The 18,807-nt window shown below is 35.9% G+C and overlaps 1 protein-coding gene across 3 annotated transcripts; it reads left to right on the top strand.

Moving 5' to 3' along the window:
- LOC132096022 (interleukin-6 receptor subunit beta-like) lies at window positions 1-16,640 on the top strand. 3 transcript variants are annotated; one of them, XM_059501135.1, is made up of 14 exons: window positions 1-132; window positions 715-811; window positions 3,878-4,001; window positions 5,350-5,528; window positions 5,763-5,911; window positions 6,910-7,069; window positions 8,219-8,301; window positions 9,870-10,092; window positions 11,283-11,471; window positions 11,673-11,771; window positions 13,477-13,845; window positions 13,938-14,028; window positions 14,195-14,276; window positions 15,470-16,640. In XM_059501135.1, the coding sequence occupies exons 2-11, from the start codon at window positions 739-741 to the stop codon at window positions 13,650-13,652; spliced, it is 1,455 nt and encodes a 484-aa protein (XP_059357118.1). In that variant the 5' UTR covers window positions 1-132; window positions 715-738; the 3' UTR covers window positions 13,653-13,845; window positions 13,938-14,028; window positions 14,195-14,276; window positions 15,470-16,640. The 3 variants fall into 3 exon arrangements, with proteins under 3 accessions (XP_059357118.1, XP_059357117.1, XP_059357119.1); XM_059501134.1 differs by having other exon boundaries at window positions 11,280-11,471; XM_059501136.1 differs by having other exon boundaries at window positions 3,838-4,001; window positions 11,280-11,471.
- Window positions 16,641-18,807: the final 2,167 nt, after the last annotated feature.

Here is an 18,807-nt window from a genome sequence, read left to right as displayed (position 1 = left end):
ATGAGCGCGTGATGTCGAAACAGATCAGATCATCACATCAGATCCCCTACCATCATGTCATCAGCATCTGCAGACATTTGATGTCTGTAAATATTGGAAAGATTTCAGCTCTCTGCAACTTTATCCGCACAGGTACAGCACGAGTTCATGTTGACTTTACGCGGTAGTTCTTTCGCTTTTGGCAATCTACTGTAATAGCCATTAATTTGTTTCATTTGCCTTTCATTCATGCAATATGTATATGAGGAATTTGTTTAGACGTCGTGAACAGAAAAGGTAGAAACGAACTTATGTTTATGACTTAACTGACCAAAAAGTGCTTTGTAAAAAATAGTGTTTTTTCGCTTTATTAAGCCACTGTGTCTTAGTTTAAATATCAGCCTATTATTTATTTTTCTATTTTACATTATGTATTAATGTTTTTATATATGAATAAATAATATTTTATTTATTTTAAATTGGTTTTGTCTGTTTTTTGTTTGTTTTATATATATATATATATATATATATATATATATATATATATATATATATATATATATATATATATATATATGTATATACACTCTGTAAATGCACTTTTCGTCTGGTGGATACAATGTGCTTGCTTGGGAAGCCCTGTAATGTGGAACATTGCGCAAGAGTTAGGCTGTGATCCTGTGGTGACTTGATTTGTGAATATTTCAGTTGAACCATCCGGTTTTACATTTTCAGCAGTTGACAGCTTTCAAGCCAGAGATGAGCCAAATGAAGCTGCCTCAAGCTGGACTTCTCCTCTGGATGTGTGTAATGAACAGGGTCCAGGACACAGGTGAGGGTTTATGATGAATCTAAACACACTTTTTTCTTTTATTTAAATTATAGTCTTGGTTGTGTCAAAGCTGTATGTAGTGGTTAAAGATCTGGGTTCGTAATCGACAGGTCTGAGAGGTAAAATATCTCTGTTGTGCTTGAGACTTTTAACTAAACAGTCAGAATAATTTCTCATTTCATCCTTTTTTAGTTTTCTGTGAGAAACGACAGAATTTTTCTAGAATATTATTTTATATACAAAGTCTGTATGAGATTAAAATACAATTCTCACTACAATGCTCATAACGTACTCTTATTGCTTTGACCGCTCTCTATAGATCCCGCCTTCTAGCACAGTACGATTATTGAAAGTGAAAGAAAGTGACGTGACATTCAGCCAAGTATGGTGACCCATACTCAGAATTTGTGCTCTGCATTTAACCCATCCGAAGTGCACACACACACAGAGCAGTGGACACACACACACACTGTGAGCACACACCCGGAGCAGTGGGCAGCCATTTATGCTGCGGCGCCCGGGGAGCAGTTGGGGGTTTGATGCCTTGCTCAAGGGCACCTAAGTCGTGGTATTGAAGGTGGAGAGAGTGACCTATTAGGGTGACCACCTGCTAATAAGCCCATGGGGGGACAAGGGGTATGTTTCTGAGGGGCAATGTGGGAGTCGGACACCTTGCGCGGCGGTGCCCCCACCCGATGGGCAGACTCACTGATAGTGGTTTACCCATTTCTAGCACATACCACCTTACATGGTATGTGCATTGCATATTAGTAAAGGCATGCGCATGAAGAAATAAACAATTTGAAACAGGACACACCTTCTCTTTTTTAATTTATGATGGCGGTGCCTCAGAGTCTCTTTCTCCATTTTTCGTATTGGAAAGCGTGCATCTAAAAGTTCCTTCCCAGTGTGTCTGTCATGCACGTGCGTGCGCTGTCATGACAACAATGAAAAAGTTGACAACAACCTAGTCAGCAGTTCAACGGTGTGGCAACAGTAGCATGCTGAACTGTCAAGTAATGTTCGTTTGGCTGCCTGGGGCTCGAGGATATAGAGCGACCAACTTTTTTTGAGCAAGCATTGATTATGCGTGACACAGTCTCAATTTGTGGGACGCATGAATTAGGCTTCAAACGCTATGCGCGCACGCGCTACGTGGAACAGGTGGTCACCCTAAGTACGATTGGTCGATTATTTGCAATGCGTGCACGCTATTGGTCAAACTACTTTTCAGTCATAACTCAGAAGTAGATACGCAAACAATCGCTACTATGTAAACAGTGAATAGCTACTTTATTAACTATCCTATAGCTTAAGGGTAACAATAGATTTTTTTTTTTATCCAAAGATGGCATCAACTAAAACCTTTACAAGAATATGTCACCGCTCACAGCAGAAAATAACAATAAAAATGAAATTCATATTTCAGCTGAATCTGTGATTTTACATTTTGTATTTGGCTGAACTAGATAGAAAAACAAAACTGTGTTCAGTTCTCGCCCATATTACACTTTAAAGGTCCCGTTCTTCGTGATCCCATGTTTTAAACTTTAGTTAGTGTGTAATGTTTTTGTTAGAGTATAAATAATATCTGTAAAATTCTTAAACTCAAAGTTCAATGCCAAGCGAGATATTTTATTTAACAGAATTCGCCTACAAAAAACGACCCGTTCGGACTACATCCCTCTAGTTCCTGCAGTAATGACATCACTTAAACAGTTTTTTGACTAACCTCCGCCCACATGAATACACAAAAAGGGGTGCGTGGTCTTGTTGCGCTCCGACGGAAAAGAGGAAGAGTTGCGTTTGTGTTTGTCGCCATGTCGTCGAAACGCTGTTATTTTCATCTCGGAGTCCAATCACCTTTGTTTGGCCTTCCCAGGGATGCTGTACTTGGAGATTAATGGTTACAATTTATGTTTAACTCGGTTCCCGAAAATTATAATCCATATGTAACACTATGTACAGCACATTTTGCTGAGGACAGCTTGCTGGGGACAGCTTCCTCAATCTCAATCAGTTTAATGCCGGATTCGCACAAAGATTATTCTTGAAAGATGAAGCAGTTCCCTCTTTGTCTGGAGAAGGCGTTGTTTATGGACCACAACCGGTATGTGTATTTTATTATTTAAGTTGGTGCGTTTAACTTATTACACAAAGGGCAACGCTGTTTAGCTTTGTTAACTAGATGTTAGGACTGTGCAAAAAATCAAATGCGATTTTCATGCGCATCTCGTCAGTATAAACGCTCCTGTGATTATAAGTACATCTCCAGCACATGCTCCTGCCCACTTGCTTCTCAAAACTAGCCCAATCGAGTTTCCAGGAGGGCCGTGTGCGCTAAGCTGGTGTCACAACACAGGAACCGCTGGCCCAATCAGAACTTGTTACGTATTTCTGAAGGAGGGACTTTATAGAACAAGGGAGTCATCAGCCCGTTTTTATGACAGTGAAAACAGAGGTATACAGATAGGTGAATTTTGTGAAAAATACTGTGTTTTTTTACACGCGAAACATAAACACATGTTATATTGAATACTGTAAACACAATCAAACCTTCAAAAAAGCACGAAAAATGGGACCTTTAAGTAATGAGAAGTTTCAGTTAGTTTTACGGAGTAATCTCAACAGCGCAATATTGTGCACTATTAAAACACTAGAAAAAATGATACACAGCATAAATACTTCCTTCAGTTCATGTTGTAGACGTGACATCATTTATGCATCCTTGAGAGTTTCTGTATGATTCCCGGCACTGGATTGTTTCTTTATCTGAAATCTGATCCAAACAGCTGGTTGTTTTGTGGTACAGGTCACTCACATACTGCTGCTAAACACTGATGAATTAGGTTGTATAAGACAGACTGGGGCTAAATGTCACACTGAGGGGCTAAATGTCACACTAATCATTATTGCCCAAATGCTTAAAAATATATGTATCATAATATAAATGTCAGGCGCTGGAAACATGTAAGTTGTTTTGTTATGCAATTTTAATTAGCAGTGAGGTTTGTGTTTGTGTTCAGAAACTCTCTTAGACTTTTTCTATCTACATGTCATCCACAGCAACAGCAGCAGCAGCACTGTCAATCACCCACTGTGTGATCAGGCAGTACATCGACATCACCTGTTACTGGCAAACAACCGACCAGTACCTGAACATCAACAGCTACAGGCTTCAGATTAACAAGTGAGCTACATCTATCTATCCGTCTGTCTCTGTCTGTCTGTCTGTCTCTGTCTGTCTGTCTGTCTCTGTCTATCTGTCTCTGTCTGTCTGTCTCTGTCTATCTGTCTCTGTCTATCTATCTGTCTGTCTGTCTGTCTGTCTGTCTGTCTGTCTCTGTCTCTGTCTGTCTGTCTGTCTGTCTCTGCCTGTCTGTCTCTGTCCATCTGTCTGTCTGTCTCTCTCTGTCTCTGTCTGTTTCTGTCTCTGTCTGTCTGTCTGTCTGTCTCTGCCTGTCTGTGTCTGTGTCTGTCTGTCTTTGTCTGTCTGTCTGTCTCTGTCCATCTGTCTGTGTGTCTCTCTTTGTCTGTCTGTTTCTGTCTCTGTCTGTATGTCTGTCTGTCTGTCTCTGTCTGTTTGTTTGTCTGTCTGTCTCGGTCTATCTGTCTCTGTCTGTCTCTGTGTGTGTGTGTGTGTCTGTCTGTCTGTCTGTCTGTCTGTCTCTGCCTGTCTGTGTCTGTCTGTCTCTGTCCATCTGTCTGTCTGTCTGTCTGTCTGTCTGTCTGTCTCTCTCTCTCTCTGTCTGTCTGTCTCTGTCTCTGTCTGTCGGTCTGTCTGTCTCTCTGTCTGTCTCTATCTGTCTGTCTCTGTCTCTCTGTCTGTCTGTCTTTCTGTCTGTCTGTCTATCTGTCTGTCTGTCTGTCACGGATTTGATTCTATTGGTTTCTTGTGTTGTAGTGGTAGACATTTCTTCAAATGCTTACGCTTGCAGTAGCTTTGATTGGCGTGACTATAGTCAACCAATTTGCAAAATTGTACTGATCAGTGAAACTGATACTTACTAAACATTGATGTTTCAGGAAACGTTAAAGCAAATAAACCAAGCCTCACATATTGGGAAGTCACTTCAGATCTGAATTGGTTTTTTTCATTTGAAATTCATTTACATATGCATCAGTTAACACAATTTTTTTTTTTTTTGCATTTTAGGGGATTTACAAACTGATTTGTTTATTAGTTTTAAGTGTACTAATTATCCAACTTGTTTTCTTGATTCGAAAGTACTTCCCAATCTGTCAGTACAGTTTTGAGTAGCCAGAGAACAGATAAAAGCAACAGGTGGTTTAAATCGCCAAGCTCAAGTTCTGTTTTCATATTGACTCGTTGCAATGGTTTTTTAAGCAGCTTTATTTGCTATGAGGTGTTCATTTGCTATAGACTTCTTTGCAGTTGAAACAATTTCTTGATGTTGCATTATAGGTTCTTCAGATCATTGTTTTGGTTTGTGGGATCTTTAAAGCACCATTCCTTTTATTTGCATATAAGCATATAAGTGAGTGTGATATTCCTGTGTTATTATATTCCTGCACAGAACCTCTTGTGAAAGTAAACACAGCTTCTTCCAGGTGGGTTTCTGTAATACAGCAGGCTCTGACTGCTCCGTTCAGCCCATCGACTCAGCGTTACACTGTTTCTGTGCGGATGTGCTTGCGTCCACACACACCGGATCCATACGATCACCGCCGTACTTCTTCTTTGGGGTCAATGCAGGTATACTACACATCCCCAAACAATATTAATGTACTGTATAACTCAAATAATGTTTATCAGCAGTACATATAAATCGCTTATTTCCATCTACTGTAATGATTAATGTCATTATTCATCATGCTTTGCACCTGTGTCCATTAAGCCAAAGGCATTTCATTCCTTACCGCAGAAAATAAAGAGTCTTTTCTTCTCAGTATGTCTGTATTCTCAGTATGTTTTCTATTTTTACTGCAGTGAAACTTCGTCCTCCACAGATAACATATCTTACGCCATCAAAGACAAGGTCTGAGTGTTTGCAGGTGACATGGAAAATGGTTGAGAGCTTTCTCCAGAATGAAAAAGTCTACATTCGGCTCCAAATAGAGTACACGACACACAACCAGGTTTATACATATATGACTAAAATATAAGAGCTTTAAGAGAGAGTTCACCTAAACATCTATATCCTGTCCTCATTTACTCAGCCTCATGTCTTTCTAAACTTAAACTTATGATTATTACTTATATTTTGGTCTTTTTAGCACACAATGCTGTTGTTTGACTTCAGATTTAGACAGCTTTTATGCACTAAAAGCCTCTTCTACAAAAGAAAGACAATGACATAAGCTTCTCTTTAAAAAAAAATGGAGTGCACTTAATTGTACTAAATGTGCATTCATATTGTACCTGTATGTCAAGTCTTGACATGCATTTTTAAAAGCTGTACTTTCAGATATGATAAAATTATTGAAATAAAGTGGCACTTAAGTGTACTTAAGAGTAAATTTTTATGACATACTTAAGTACACTTTTAAAAAGTATCAAAAAGTGTTACTTTAAAGTAAAAAGTGTTACTACCTTTTAACTCATTGTTAATAATAATCTTTATTTATTTGGATATGTTTACTAACATACTAAAACACATTAAACACACTAAAGTACTTGAATAATTACTATAGTAGATACATTTTTAGGTTACATTTGAATTTACATTTAAACTGTACTAAACTTCGTCATTACAAATGTGATTAAAAATAGGTCTATTTAACTGGCATGATTCAATATAAAATTTTGTATAACACAAATATATATTAATTACCATTAATGTTTGTCAGTACATTTTACAATACACTTTACCATATTAAAAAGTAATTAGGAAATGTTAAAATGTACTTAAGTCCTACTTAAGTGTAAAAAAGTGCATTCTTAAGTTAAGATAATTGCCATTAATACCAGTTAAAATAACATTCAGTTAAGTGAATGAAAACATTACATTCTGTATATTTTTAAAAGTATGTTGGTGTGAACTTTAGTTGGTATAAAACTAATATTTATTTGGACCGTATACAAGATTAGACCATTAATTAGACCATTAGTGAAACTGTCTCTTATGATCCTGTAGACCCGATCCCAGATTACACAAGCCTTTTCCAATGAGACATTGGAGCTGTGTGACTTACAACCAGGATCCAAGTATACGGTGAGACTGAGAGCTCAGGACAGTCGAGTGCTTGCTCACTGGAGCTCATGGACATCTCTAGACACAACCACAGCAGAGAAAGGTGAGACTTTGACATTATTCACCTTGAACTCTTAAAATGAGCATGCATTTCCATGTGCCTACAAACAGACAATTAGTCAAAGCAATGCAATTAAAAATTATACTTTCAAAAAGAGCAATTGTTACGAAAATCATATGCTTTAGAGTGAACTTAATGTGATATTTACAGAGATTTATTTGCATGTTGTTAACAATTAAAGTAAACATGTATTATAATTTAGACATATATTACATGTTATTAGTTTAACCTAAAAGTGCGTTTTTTAGTACATCTCTATGTGTAATTTCATAATTGTACTACCTTTGAAATATGGTTAAAGCATATTGTCAAATTAACTGACAATCACTTATGGTACACTAAAATATACTTGAATATCATTTCTATTGATACTTGTATGTTATGCATTAAAGTACATATACATTTTTTTTCTTTTTTTTTTGCAGTTTAGTAGTTCTAAACTATGTTATCTTTAATTATAATTATACAGTTTGGTTTGATGGTGTAATTTTGTATTTGCTCCAAACATATGTCAGTTTTTCGTTTTTTTTAATTTTTTTATGAAAAATAAGTTTGCATTAACATACTTTTAAAAAGAGTACTCTATGGAAATAATATACTTTATAAGAATATGCTTACATGCGTACGAATGTAATGTTTTCAGGCACTTAATTGCATGTTATTTGCAAGTAAAAGAAAAGGAAGAATTTAGTATTAAATATACAGTTAGTTGAATTTAAGAGTGCTTTTTGACCCACTTAAGTGGGACTTAAGTAGTTCTTTATATGTTGTGCAATTAAATATTAAATATATTTCTAATGATGAATTTGCAATTTAGTATATCAACACATCAAACTTGTCCTTTAAAGCATGCCAAAAGAGTTCTAAACAATGATTTAAGATTTACTTGAAAGTAAATCCTCTAATTTTACATTATCACCGAATGCAAGTGTACTTAAGTGTGTCAAGAGAAAGTCATGAAAGTGTACTCTTTTAAGTACTTTTTTATTTTTATTTGATTAATATTATAATTTCTGGAAGTCCAGAAATAGTATTTTACATGACCAGTTTGCAGTTTGAGTGATGGAGTTTGTTAGTGTTGTTAAATAGAACTGTATGGATGAATAAGAGTCTGGATTGATCTTTCCTCAGCTCCGTCTGCAGCTCCTCGGCTCTGGAGACTCATCCATTCTGTGGAAGAAGCTGGAAGGAGACGCCTCACCCTGCTCTGGAAGGTCTGCTTATGTTCTTAAGAAATCTCTTTCTAAATATGCCCAATGAGGATGTGATTCAAAGGATGGCAGAACGACTGGAGCCAACAGAAAAACAGGAACCTCGTTATGCCAAGTGTGTCCTTCGTAGTTCTCAGTTATATGGGTCAGCTTAAAATTAAGATGACTCATTTAAAATCCATTGAACTGAGAAATGAAATTAGACACAAGTGAATCTGTTGAGTGTTGACAGACTTTAGATACATCAGACTTTGTTATCTTGCCAAGTTTGAATACAGTCTCTTTCACTTGGGACTTTATCACAGGAGAAGCATCTGTATTTAATGTTATTGAGATGTCAAAGATGTAAATCTATTTTAAGTGATTTTTCTTTTCTTTGAGATGGCACAGTCAGGGTGTATTCACTTGAAAATATATTAAAACTAAACAATGACTCAACCATCAATATTTAATCAATGTTTAATACAAGTTTCCACCTGCCATACGAACAAAAAACAAAGCAATAGCATGAGTATAGATATGTAAACAGATCTGTGACCGACATCAAAGATTATTTAGGCTTGTGGTTCCAGGCTCTTCCTGTTTTAATAACACTCTTTGAGATTTTCCTCTTCAGCTTAAATCTGACAAACAGCACGACCACATCCTGCCTCCCCGCCCACTCTGCACATCTGATATCTTTTTAAAGGGATAGTTCACCCAAAAATGACTGATGTCACTCATGTCATTCTCACCTCACCTGTATGACTTTCCTTCTACTATGGAACATAAAGGTGGAAATTCTGAAGAATTTCAGTGTGTTTTGTCCATACAGTTTAAGTCAATGGGATCCATAGTATTTTGAGCCCCGATGTTTCTCAAAATATATTTTTGGGGATCTGCAGAAGAAAGAAAGTCATACAGGTTTGGAACGACATGAGGGTGAGTAAATGATGACTAGCCATCTGCCTATCTATCTATCTATCTATCTATGGACTGACAGATGGAAGGAATAAATAGAAAGAATGGTAGAATGACAGATTGTATGCTGCGCACTAAGCTGATTGATACATCTGAATGTTGTGCAACTTTCTTTTCAAAGGTGTGATGTACTGAACACTCAGCACCTGAGTTTGTGATTATAATGTGGGTTAGATTTACTCTGTAGGCACAAACGCACACTTAAGACGATCATAAAAGAGAAATGAATTCTTCTGGCTGGTCTGTCTGCTCACATTCTTGTTTGTCTGATTTGTTGATATTTGATCTTTTTTTCTTTCTTTCTTTCTTTCAAAAAGTCTCAATTATATACCTGAAGCGCCCTCTGAGATTTGATTTATTATAACTTTCCAAAAAAGATGAAATGCAGAATAATTTTAATTTCTAACTTTTGCATATTAATCCAGATTTAATTAATATGACACAAAAGTCTAGCTGTGATTAAGAAGTCAAGGTCTGGTTATCCTGGTCGATCTATCTGGTTGAACTACACGATCTGACTGCAGTTAGCATCTTTCTCCACTGACCTGCAATAAAACATGACTAATTATTCATAACATCTAAAATCTCTTGGTTTTATGTGTCTGTTTTAGCCTGTGTCCTGGCCTGAGGTCAATGGTGTAGTGCTCAGTTACTCTGCAATATGTCACAGTGATCTGGATTCATCGCACTGGACATGTGGCTCTATGGACGCATCCAGACGCTCCTGCATCCTCAATATCTCTGATGATCCCTGTCACTGCAGCCTGACAGCAACGAACTCTGCTGGGACGTCACCTCCAGCTCACATCTCTATACCTTCACATACACATGCAGGTAAATCACTGAAAGGATGCTTCAATGTGTTAAGGATTTTCAGTGGAATTAATGTGCAACTAATAACAACTTTTGAGATGGTTTCTAGGTGGTCCAGGTTAGAGTTATGCTGATAGCGATGATTTCAGATGAAGTAGATTGAATGCCGATATTTTGAACCGATATATTATGTCTGGTGTAAAAATGCAAATAATGTTATTAATAAAAAGGGCTCTGACAAAAACTTTCTTTAAATGCTTTAAAATGATTTAAATGGCAAATCAGTTGTGAAAATGACCGATCCTAGCAAACATAAACATGCTTAATATCGGCACCGATTATATTATATTATATTATATTATATTATATTATATTATATTATATTATATTATATTATATTATATTATATTATATTATATTATATTATATTATATTATATTAGATAAATTATAAAATGTTATTTATTGGTTTGAATATTTTGAGAGAACATAAAAAGAAAAAGTATAATCAAATGAGAATAAGTACATTTTATAAGGTATCAAAAAAAAATTTCTAATGTATTATGGCAGAACTCTCCCCTTAAGCAATTTCATTAAATTGCTATCTAAATAAATATATTTAAATGCATAAAAATAATTACCTAAAATATATTGCTTCTTGAGATTTTAAAAATATATTTACATGACAAAACATAATAAAAATATTTTCCTTAGATTTCCTAATTTTTAAGTGCTATGTATTTGTTTATTAATAGTATTTAGTATTTGATTTAATATATTTACTTAAAGAGAAAAAATATTACAGTCTCAAAATATAGAATAGAAAATGATCAAATAAAAATAATAAAAAATGTAAGTATTCCCTGATTTATTTAATGATAAGCATTTTTCCATTGATTTATTGCAAATAATATATACAGCCCAACTGTATTTCCAGTAAAGTCTTATTTTGTTGTGTTCTTTACTTCCTTTTTCTCTCCATTGTTCTGCAAAACTTAATCAGGCAGGTCAAATCACGTTTTCAACCAGAATTGAAAACTAATATCCTGCTACAAACACAAAGCAACTTTCTTGTGGTTGTTTAATGAAATATGGGAATTAAATATGATGATTTATGGAAAGTTCTAAACAAAGTTTCATAAAAACAACATCATTATCGAAAACCATGCGGTCATTTATTCTAAATTTATCTCCCTTTTCCTGTCCTAGAAGAACTCCCACCCCCTCAGGCTATCAGTGTCACCCGATTGGACGACACTCGACTGGTGGTGGAATGGACAGCTGCAATGAACCAATCAGAGAGCGGCTTTGTGGTGCAATGGGCTTCTGTGCCTTACAGTGAACCAACTAGTTTGCACTGGGAACATATAAATGAAACTGCAAGAAGCTTTATTGTCTCAGGTCTGAAAAGTCACTTTCTTTTCAATTGAAAAGTGATTCTTGATATGATTCTTGTCTTTTGTCTGTTGTGTGTTTTTTTTATAATAATAAAATTAAAAAAGAATATTTTAAATACAGTTTTTTTGTAATGAACATTTATTTACTTATTTATTTTTGTATAGTCATATTATCCTTCACTTAATAATAATGTGTGTGTTTCAGGTCTTCTGCCAGAAGTCCCATATAATCTGTCGTTCGTGAGTCTGTATGGGCCACTGGCAGGAAGTGGCATGTCAGTCATTGCTTTCACACGGGAAGGAGGTCAGATATTACACTGAAAGTTGTGCATTTGTGCAAAACTGGAACAGACGGTGTGGTAGTATTGCAGTAGTATTCACCAGCTCTTTTGCCATAAGCCATGCTCAAAAAATTAAACAAAATAATATAATACAGAAACATTATCTTTAGGGGAAACTGTGATGAGTTGTCACACATGCTACAGTACATTATATATGTGTATTATAGCTACAGTACATACATTCTGGATGATTTGCTTGTCAAATGATGGCAGAACTATCCCTTTAAGCAATTTCAACAAGCATCATTCTTCTTCTAGAAGATCTATACATTTAAATATATTTAATACAAAGCAATAATTGCCAACGTATATTTCTTATTTAAATTTTAAAATGCATTTGCATAACAAAACATAATCAAATAATTTTACTTAGATTTCCTATATTTTAAATGCCATTTGTTTGCTTGTTTTATTTTAAGTTTTTCAACTATAGATATTAATTATTATATATAAGGGATTAATAGACAGCAGGTTCCCATTGTGCCATCTTACCCCATATAATGTGACAACATGCCCCACTCTCCTTTAAACATAATCTTTTGTTTTGTCTTACTTTTTTTTTCCAATAATTTTCTTACCAATGAAGATACAAAGATACAAGAAAAAATGTATAACTATAGAAAGGCTGTTAATATAATAATGAGATAGATATATACAGTCCAGACCAAAAGTTTGGACACACCTTCTCATTCAAAGAGTTTTCTTTATTTTCATGACTATGAAAATTGTAGATTCACACTGAAGGCATCAAAACTATGAATTAACACATGTGGAATTATGTATGGAATTATATACATAACAAAAAAGTGTGAAACAACTGAAAATATGTCATATTGTAGGTTCTTCAAAGTAGCCACCTTTTGCTTTGATTACTGCTTTGCACACTCTTGGCATTCTCTTGATGAGCTTCAAGAGGTAGTCACCTGAAATGGTCTTCCAACAGTCTTGAAGGAGTTCCCCGAGAGATGCTTAGCACTTGTTGGCCCTTTTGCCTTCTGTCTGCGGTCCAGCTCACCCCTAAACCATCTGGATTGGGTTCAGGTCCGGTGACTGTGGAGGCCAGGTCATCTGGCGCAGCACCCCATCACTCTCCTTCTTGGTCAAATAGCCCTTGATGCCTTCAGTGTGACACTACAATTTTCATAGTCATGAAAATAAAGAAAACTCTTGTCCAAACTTTTGGTCTGTACTGTATTTATATTATGTGCAGCTGTACATGGATTTGTGTAACATTTCAATGTTTAATTCGATCCACCTGTATATAACAGTATGAACACATTTTCCTAATTAAAGTTAGTCTGTAAATAAAGGCATGTTAAACATAGTAGGTTAGGAACATTTAAAGGGACAGTTCACCCAAAAATGAAGACTCATCCTTAAGTTATTCCAAATCTTATGAATTTCTTTGGGTATCCAGATGATGGTTGCCATTCATTTCCACAGTATGGACAAAAATACTATGAAAGTCAATGGCTACCATCAGCTCTTTGGTTACCCACATTCTTCAAAATATCCTCTTTTGTGTTCAACAGAAGAGAGAAACTCATACAGTTTTGGAACATCTTGAAGTTTAATAAATTATGCCAGAATGTACTTTTTTTTTTTGTGAACTGTCCCTTTAATGCATTCTCATATGGCGGCAGTGATCGATGTGTTCCTGTGTTTCAGCGCCCTCTGTCGGCCCAAATATAACAATGCTGGAGACGATCAGCAGCGGTGTTGTTCTGAAATGGGATCCTGTTCCTTTAGAGAAACTTCACGGATTCATCCAGAGCTATACCATACTGTACAGCATAAATGGCAAAGACAAAAGTAAGATGCAATTTTTCTTTGCAAAACGTTGAAAAGCAGTGTAAGGCAGGTACATGATGAAAGAACTGTCACGTTTGAGTTTGACGTCTTGTGTTTGTGAAGGTGTAAACGCTCATGATGAACAGAAATCTCTCAGTGGACTGATGGAAGGAACCTATAACATCTGTGTAATGGCTCATACTGCAGTAGGGGGCGCCACTGGGCCCTGTCAGCTGGTGGTTGTGGGTAAGAATGAGGCCATTTGGAGTGATTTCTTTTTTTACATTCTTGTCCGTATAAACACAACATTATCTTTAAACCTGTTTGTGTGTTGACAGGCCTTGAGGATGTACAAGTGATTCCCATACTGCTGTGTGCACTTCTGCTGTGTTTTCTGATTCTAATCATCCCAGTATGCATGAGGGTGAGGTAAGACAACTAGTACAATCTATACTCATTAAAGGAGAACAATAATAATAATGGTTCTCTTTCAAAGAACGTGGATTACTGATAAAACTAATCTCAGTATTTATTTAATATGACATCATACACTGACATGCAGTCTTTATAGTCACTGTTTATCATTGTGTTTTAGGATTAAACAGTGTCTGTGTCCAACTGTACCAGACCCTTCTAAAAGCAGCCTGTCGGTCTGGTCCAACGCTAGAATGTGTCAGGTAAGATCAGATATAGTTTTATATTCATTCAACGTGTCAGTGAAATTCATTAAAACCCACATGCTGTAAGGAGGAGGTACTTGCACCTCACTGGATCAATAATGCAGTTTTTGGTGAATGATTTGTAGCTGTTGTTGCCAGCAGGGGGAGTTGTTATGTCTGGAAAGATAATGTCTTCCAAATTAATATCCAAAGATGCTGTTTAAAGATATATATATATAAAGCCATGAAGTTTGACAGTAGGGTCAGCTGAATCAGTTTATGGGTGGTTCTTTAACATTAGCAATTTTGCATTTCAAGGTTTACTGCTTAAAAAAGCCATAATTGTTTTGTAATATTTTGTACTATTTTTATTATTTGTATTGCTTTATTTTGAATTATTTCTATATATTTTTAAATATATGCTCAGTTGCCATCATTAACTCAGAAAAGAGCACGCATGAAATGAAATGTAGGTCACGTGATGTATGAAAAAGACAAACAAACAAAGCAAAATCCTGCTAAATATCACTTGTGAAGATAATATTTTTATTTATTAATATTTCTAAAATATATGTTTATTTGCTAAATATGCATTATCCGACTTTTATCTAAACTAATTTGCATTACATTAATGTATGTATGGCAGTATATATTTTAGCAATTTAGAAATGTTGTTGTTATCAATAATATTAATGTGAAAATTATTATTATTAATATTTTAATAATATTTTTTTTAATAATACGTACTATATATATATATATATATGCAAACAAGCAATGCAAACCCAGTGTTTTTTCACTGCAATTTTTTTTAAATAAGATTAATGCATTTTATGAATTGTCATTTAATTCCATTTTATTTAGATTATTTTATGTAATTGTGTTGTGTGAGTGTGTGTGTGTGTGTGTGTGTGTGTGCTTGTTTATGCTACACTGTGGAGACCAAATGTCTGCCCAAGGATAATAAAAGCTGAAGTTTTTGACATTGTGGGGACCGGCCTGCAAACCCCACAAGGAAAAAAAATAATAATAATCAATCATGTTTATATGAAAGTGTAACAATGCAAACAGGTTTTCTGTAAGGGGTAGCTTTAGGTTTAGGGTTGGTATAAAAGTAATAGAAGTATATTGAAAGTCCCCACAATTCACAGAAACAAATGTGTGTGTGTGTGTGTCAAATTTCATTCAGTTTTCTCTTCAATGTTCAACAGCATAAGCTACCATCCTTGTCCGCCATGAACTCTATCATCTCTATGGGTCAAACTACAATCTTTCAGGATTATGGTGAGAAAGACTACGTCCCTGTCCAGGTGTTCACCTTCCACACTGTTCCACAAGACAGCAATGAGACCAACAACAGCACTTCTGCTGTAACACACCAGGACTCCAAACTCACAGCAGCTCAAGCTTTCCCCACACATCTCCTCAACCAGAGCTACACCAAACCAGGCCAAGTCACTCCCGCTGGATACAAAGAAGACCCACAGCCCTCATTTGACCATCTCTTGTTTGAATCGCTCTTCACCAACAAAAGAAATCAAGCAGATTTATGCGACTACATCCACGTGTCCCAGAGCTGCGAGCAGGTCATCACGACCATAGATGAGTACAGGACTCTCGACCTGAATGAGTGTCCGCATTTCCTACAGGTTTTACCGGAGGACACCAGCACATAGCACACTGCAGCTTAAACAATGAGTCTTACAGTATGTGACTGGGGTTTCACAATCCCACTCTCTCCAGCCCACTAAAACATGAGCCCTCGTATCAACCACCATCTCTGTGTGCTTTGTGTTTGGCAGATATACACAGGTTTATGCAGTAACGTGATAGTTGGAATGGCATAAGGCTGGGTGCAATTAAAATCAGAAACTTGTCTACTCTGTAATCTGTGTCCAGTGTAGACATCCGCAGTTGATCATAATAGTTGCACTGGATTTACAATAGATTCATGGGCTGGTTCAAGAGATTGCATCCGATTGCTGTTTTGCCCGACACTTGAAAATGAATTGTGAACTTTTTCCATCAGTCTTTTTATCTGAGCACCTCCTGTCAGATCTCGTCTAGGTCAAGGACACCACAAGAGGACCGCTAGTCATTTCCACATGTGACACCTCTCTCACAAAACCTCTCGGGTCTAGAGTCAAATCTGCATAACCACTGACACCAGTTGCCAGATGAGTGGAAAATGTGTGCCGGGTCTGAGAATTTGCTTTCGTTGCATGGAAACTTGGCCTATATTTGATATTTCTGAAATCAAACAGTGCATTTTGTTTGTGGCATAATATTGTTTTCAAATTTTTTATTAGCAAATGGTGCTTGAGAAATACCAGTATCCATATTATTTTAATTTCTTTATTTTGATATTTGGTTTAATATTACTTTTTTAAATACATAATTAGTCATCTAAACCCTCCCATTTCTGTTAACACAATAAAGGACAAACAGACCTGGACAGGACAACATGTTTCACTGGTTATATCATGGACACAGCTCGGAATTATGAAAAACTGTATTTTATTTTGTTTTTCATTAGTGAGTATTTCTGATGAAGCACTGCTGTTTGCGTTATACCTGCTGTCTCCTGCTTTCTGCTCTGTACAGGTTTCCTCTGTTGTCAGACAAACTATTGTGTTAACTGGTTTTGGACATCTGACAGAATTTTAGTCTGTGAATCAGACGAACTGGTAACCTGGAAAGCTGTAAAAAAAACAACAACAACATAACCCACCTGATCTGCACTAAATATCGTTTCGTTTCCTTATGAAAAGATTTGAGCAATGCCATTCCAAAATAATGTCAAAGGTTTATTTTTGTGAAAAGTATCCGAAGATAAATTCTGTGGAAAAGGAAATGACAGTGAGAGGGAGACTTGACACTCAGAACATTTTGTTGGGAATGCTGTGGCTCCAGGCCAGAGTTCACCACCGCTGGACCATCTTTCCTGCAACTGGAATTCCCGATAAAGTCCCTCTTTGTTTGGACAGAGACGGGCCAGGGCAGTGTCAGACATACATCCGGATCCAGAGAGTTGATCTTTGGCAACAGGAGTGCAGATCGGCCGTGTGCCAGAGCTGGTGCAGCAGTATTTATTGTGGATGAAATGTGCTGTTGTTGACAGTAGATGGATATTCACACTGACCTGCCCGAACCGTGTGAACCGTTAACATGCTCCTTTCATCCCACCATTCCATCAGGAATTTGTCAGCATGTAAATATTACTCAAAAAGGGAATGGATTATTGCTTAGCACAATATTTGTCATTCCTGTAGTGATGTTGATAAACTCAAGGCACGGTTCAGTATGTATACATTCTGATAAAGCACATGCCATTGTTATTTGTTTAATAAACAGATGCATTAACCCCCCCCCCCCACCCCCCACCCCCCCCACCCCGGGGCAATATCACACTTGAACAACACATAACACCTCATTATAACTTCATTTAAAAAAACACACACATATGCACAAAATTCTGTCTATGGACATTTTTCCTTTTTCTATATATAATTTTATTACTATTGTTATTTATAATTTATTGTCTATTCTGTCATTTTATGAATGTCTGCACTTTCTTTGTATTTTCTGTACCAGAAGCTCCTAACACCAAGACAAATTCCTTGTGTGTGTGTGTGAACACACTTGGCAATAAAGCTCTTTCCGATTCAGATTTTGTTAACTTTGGGTATTTCTGTATTTAACTTCCCTAATGTCAACAGAACAATAGCACAACCTGACAAAACATCCTTGGGAAGAAGGAAAAAGGTTCATAAAAGGGCATAATAGTTCAATAAGTTTTGTGTGTGTGTGTGTGTGTGTGTGAATTGTGTCCTTCATACAAAATATCATCGGGTTATTGCTATAGCTGTTGTAATAACTAGTGATGACAATAAAACACATGCACACAGTGTAAAGTTGACTGCATAATGAAAGTAAAAGCCTGGTTTATGTTATCAGGACAATTATGTTTTTTAGAAATAAAAGTTTGGGGCAAGTTGCATTTTAAATGCTTTATACAGTTTAATAATTATAAATTGTACATTTTTCTATTGAATCACTGTATAACTGTTTCCCCGTTTACATTTGGACCTTAATTAACTTTTTTTCTTATACTGTAGCAGTTTTCATTGTGACAACTTGCCCCATCAAAAAGAACAGTGTGTTAAATAAACTGCAATAGTGTATTGGATTAGATTAACTACGATTACTGTTATTACATTTGAAAAAATATATTGATAAAAAAATATCAATTTCTTGAAATAACATAGCTAGATTTATTTAAGATATATTTTAAAATGTATAAATTAGATAAAAATTATATTAAAAAGTGATTAATTGTCATTTATGGATAAGTTTACACTGGAAATATTGTACATACTGTCACATTTGTGTTTGCCTCTACTCTAGAACTGAACGGGTTAATCTTGTATTATATCTTAAACTCGTGTGTGTGTGTGTGTGTGTGTGTGTGTGTGTGTGTGTGTGTGTGTGTGTGTGTGAGAGAGAGAGAGAGAGAACACCGTCAGCAGTGGGCGTGTACCTGGGCAAG

This window comes from Carassius carassius, chromosome 20 (genome assembly GCF_963082965.1).
Source record: "Carassius carassius chromosome 20, fCarCar2.1, whole genome shotgun sequence".
NCBI classification, from domain to species: domain Eukaryota; kingdom Metazoa; phylum Chordata; class Actinopteri; order Cypriniformes; family Cyprinidae; genus Carassius; species Carassius carassius.
Note: the sequence above shows the minus strand (reverse complement) of the source record. Positions and strands in the feature narration are given on the sequence as shown.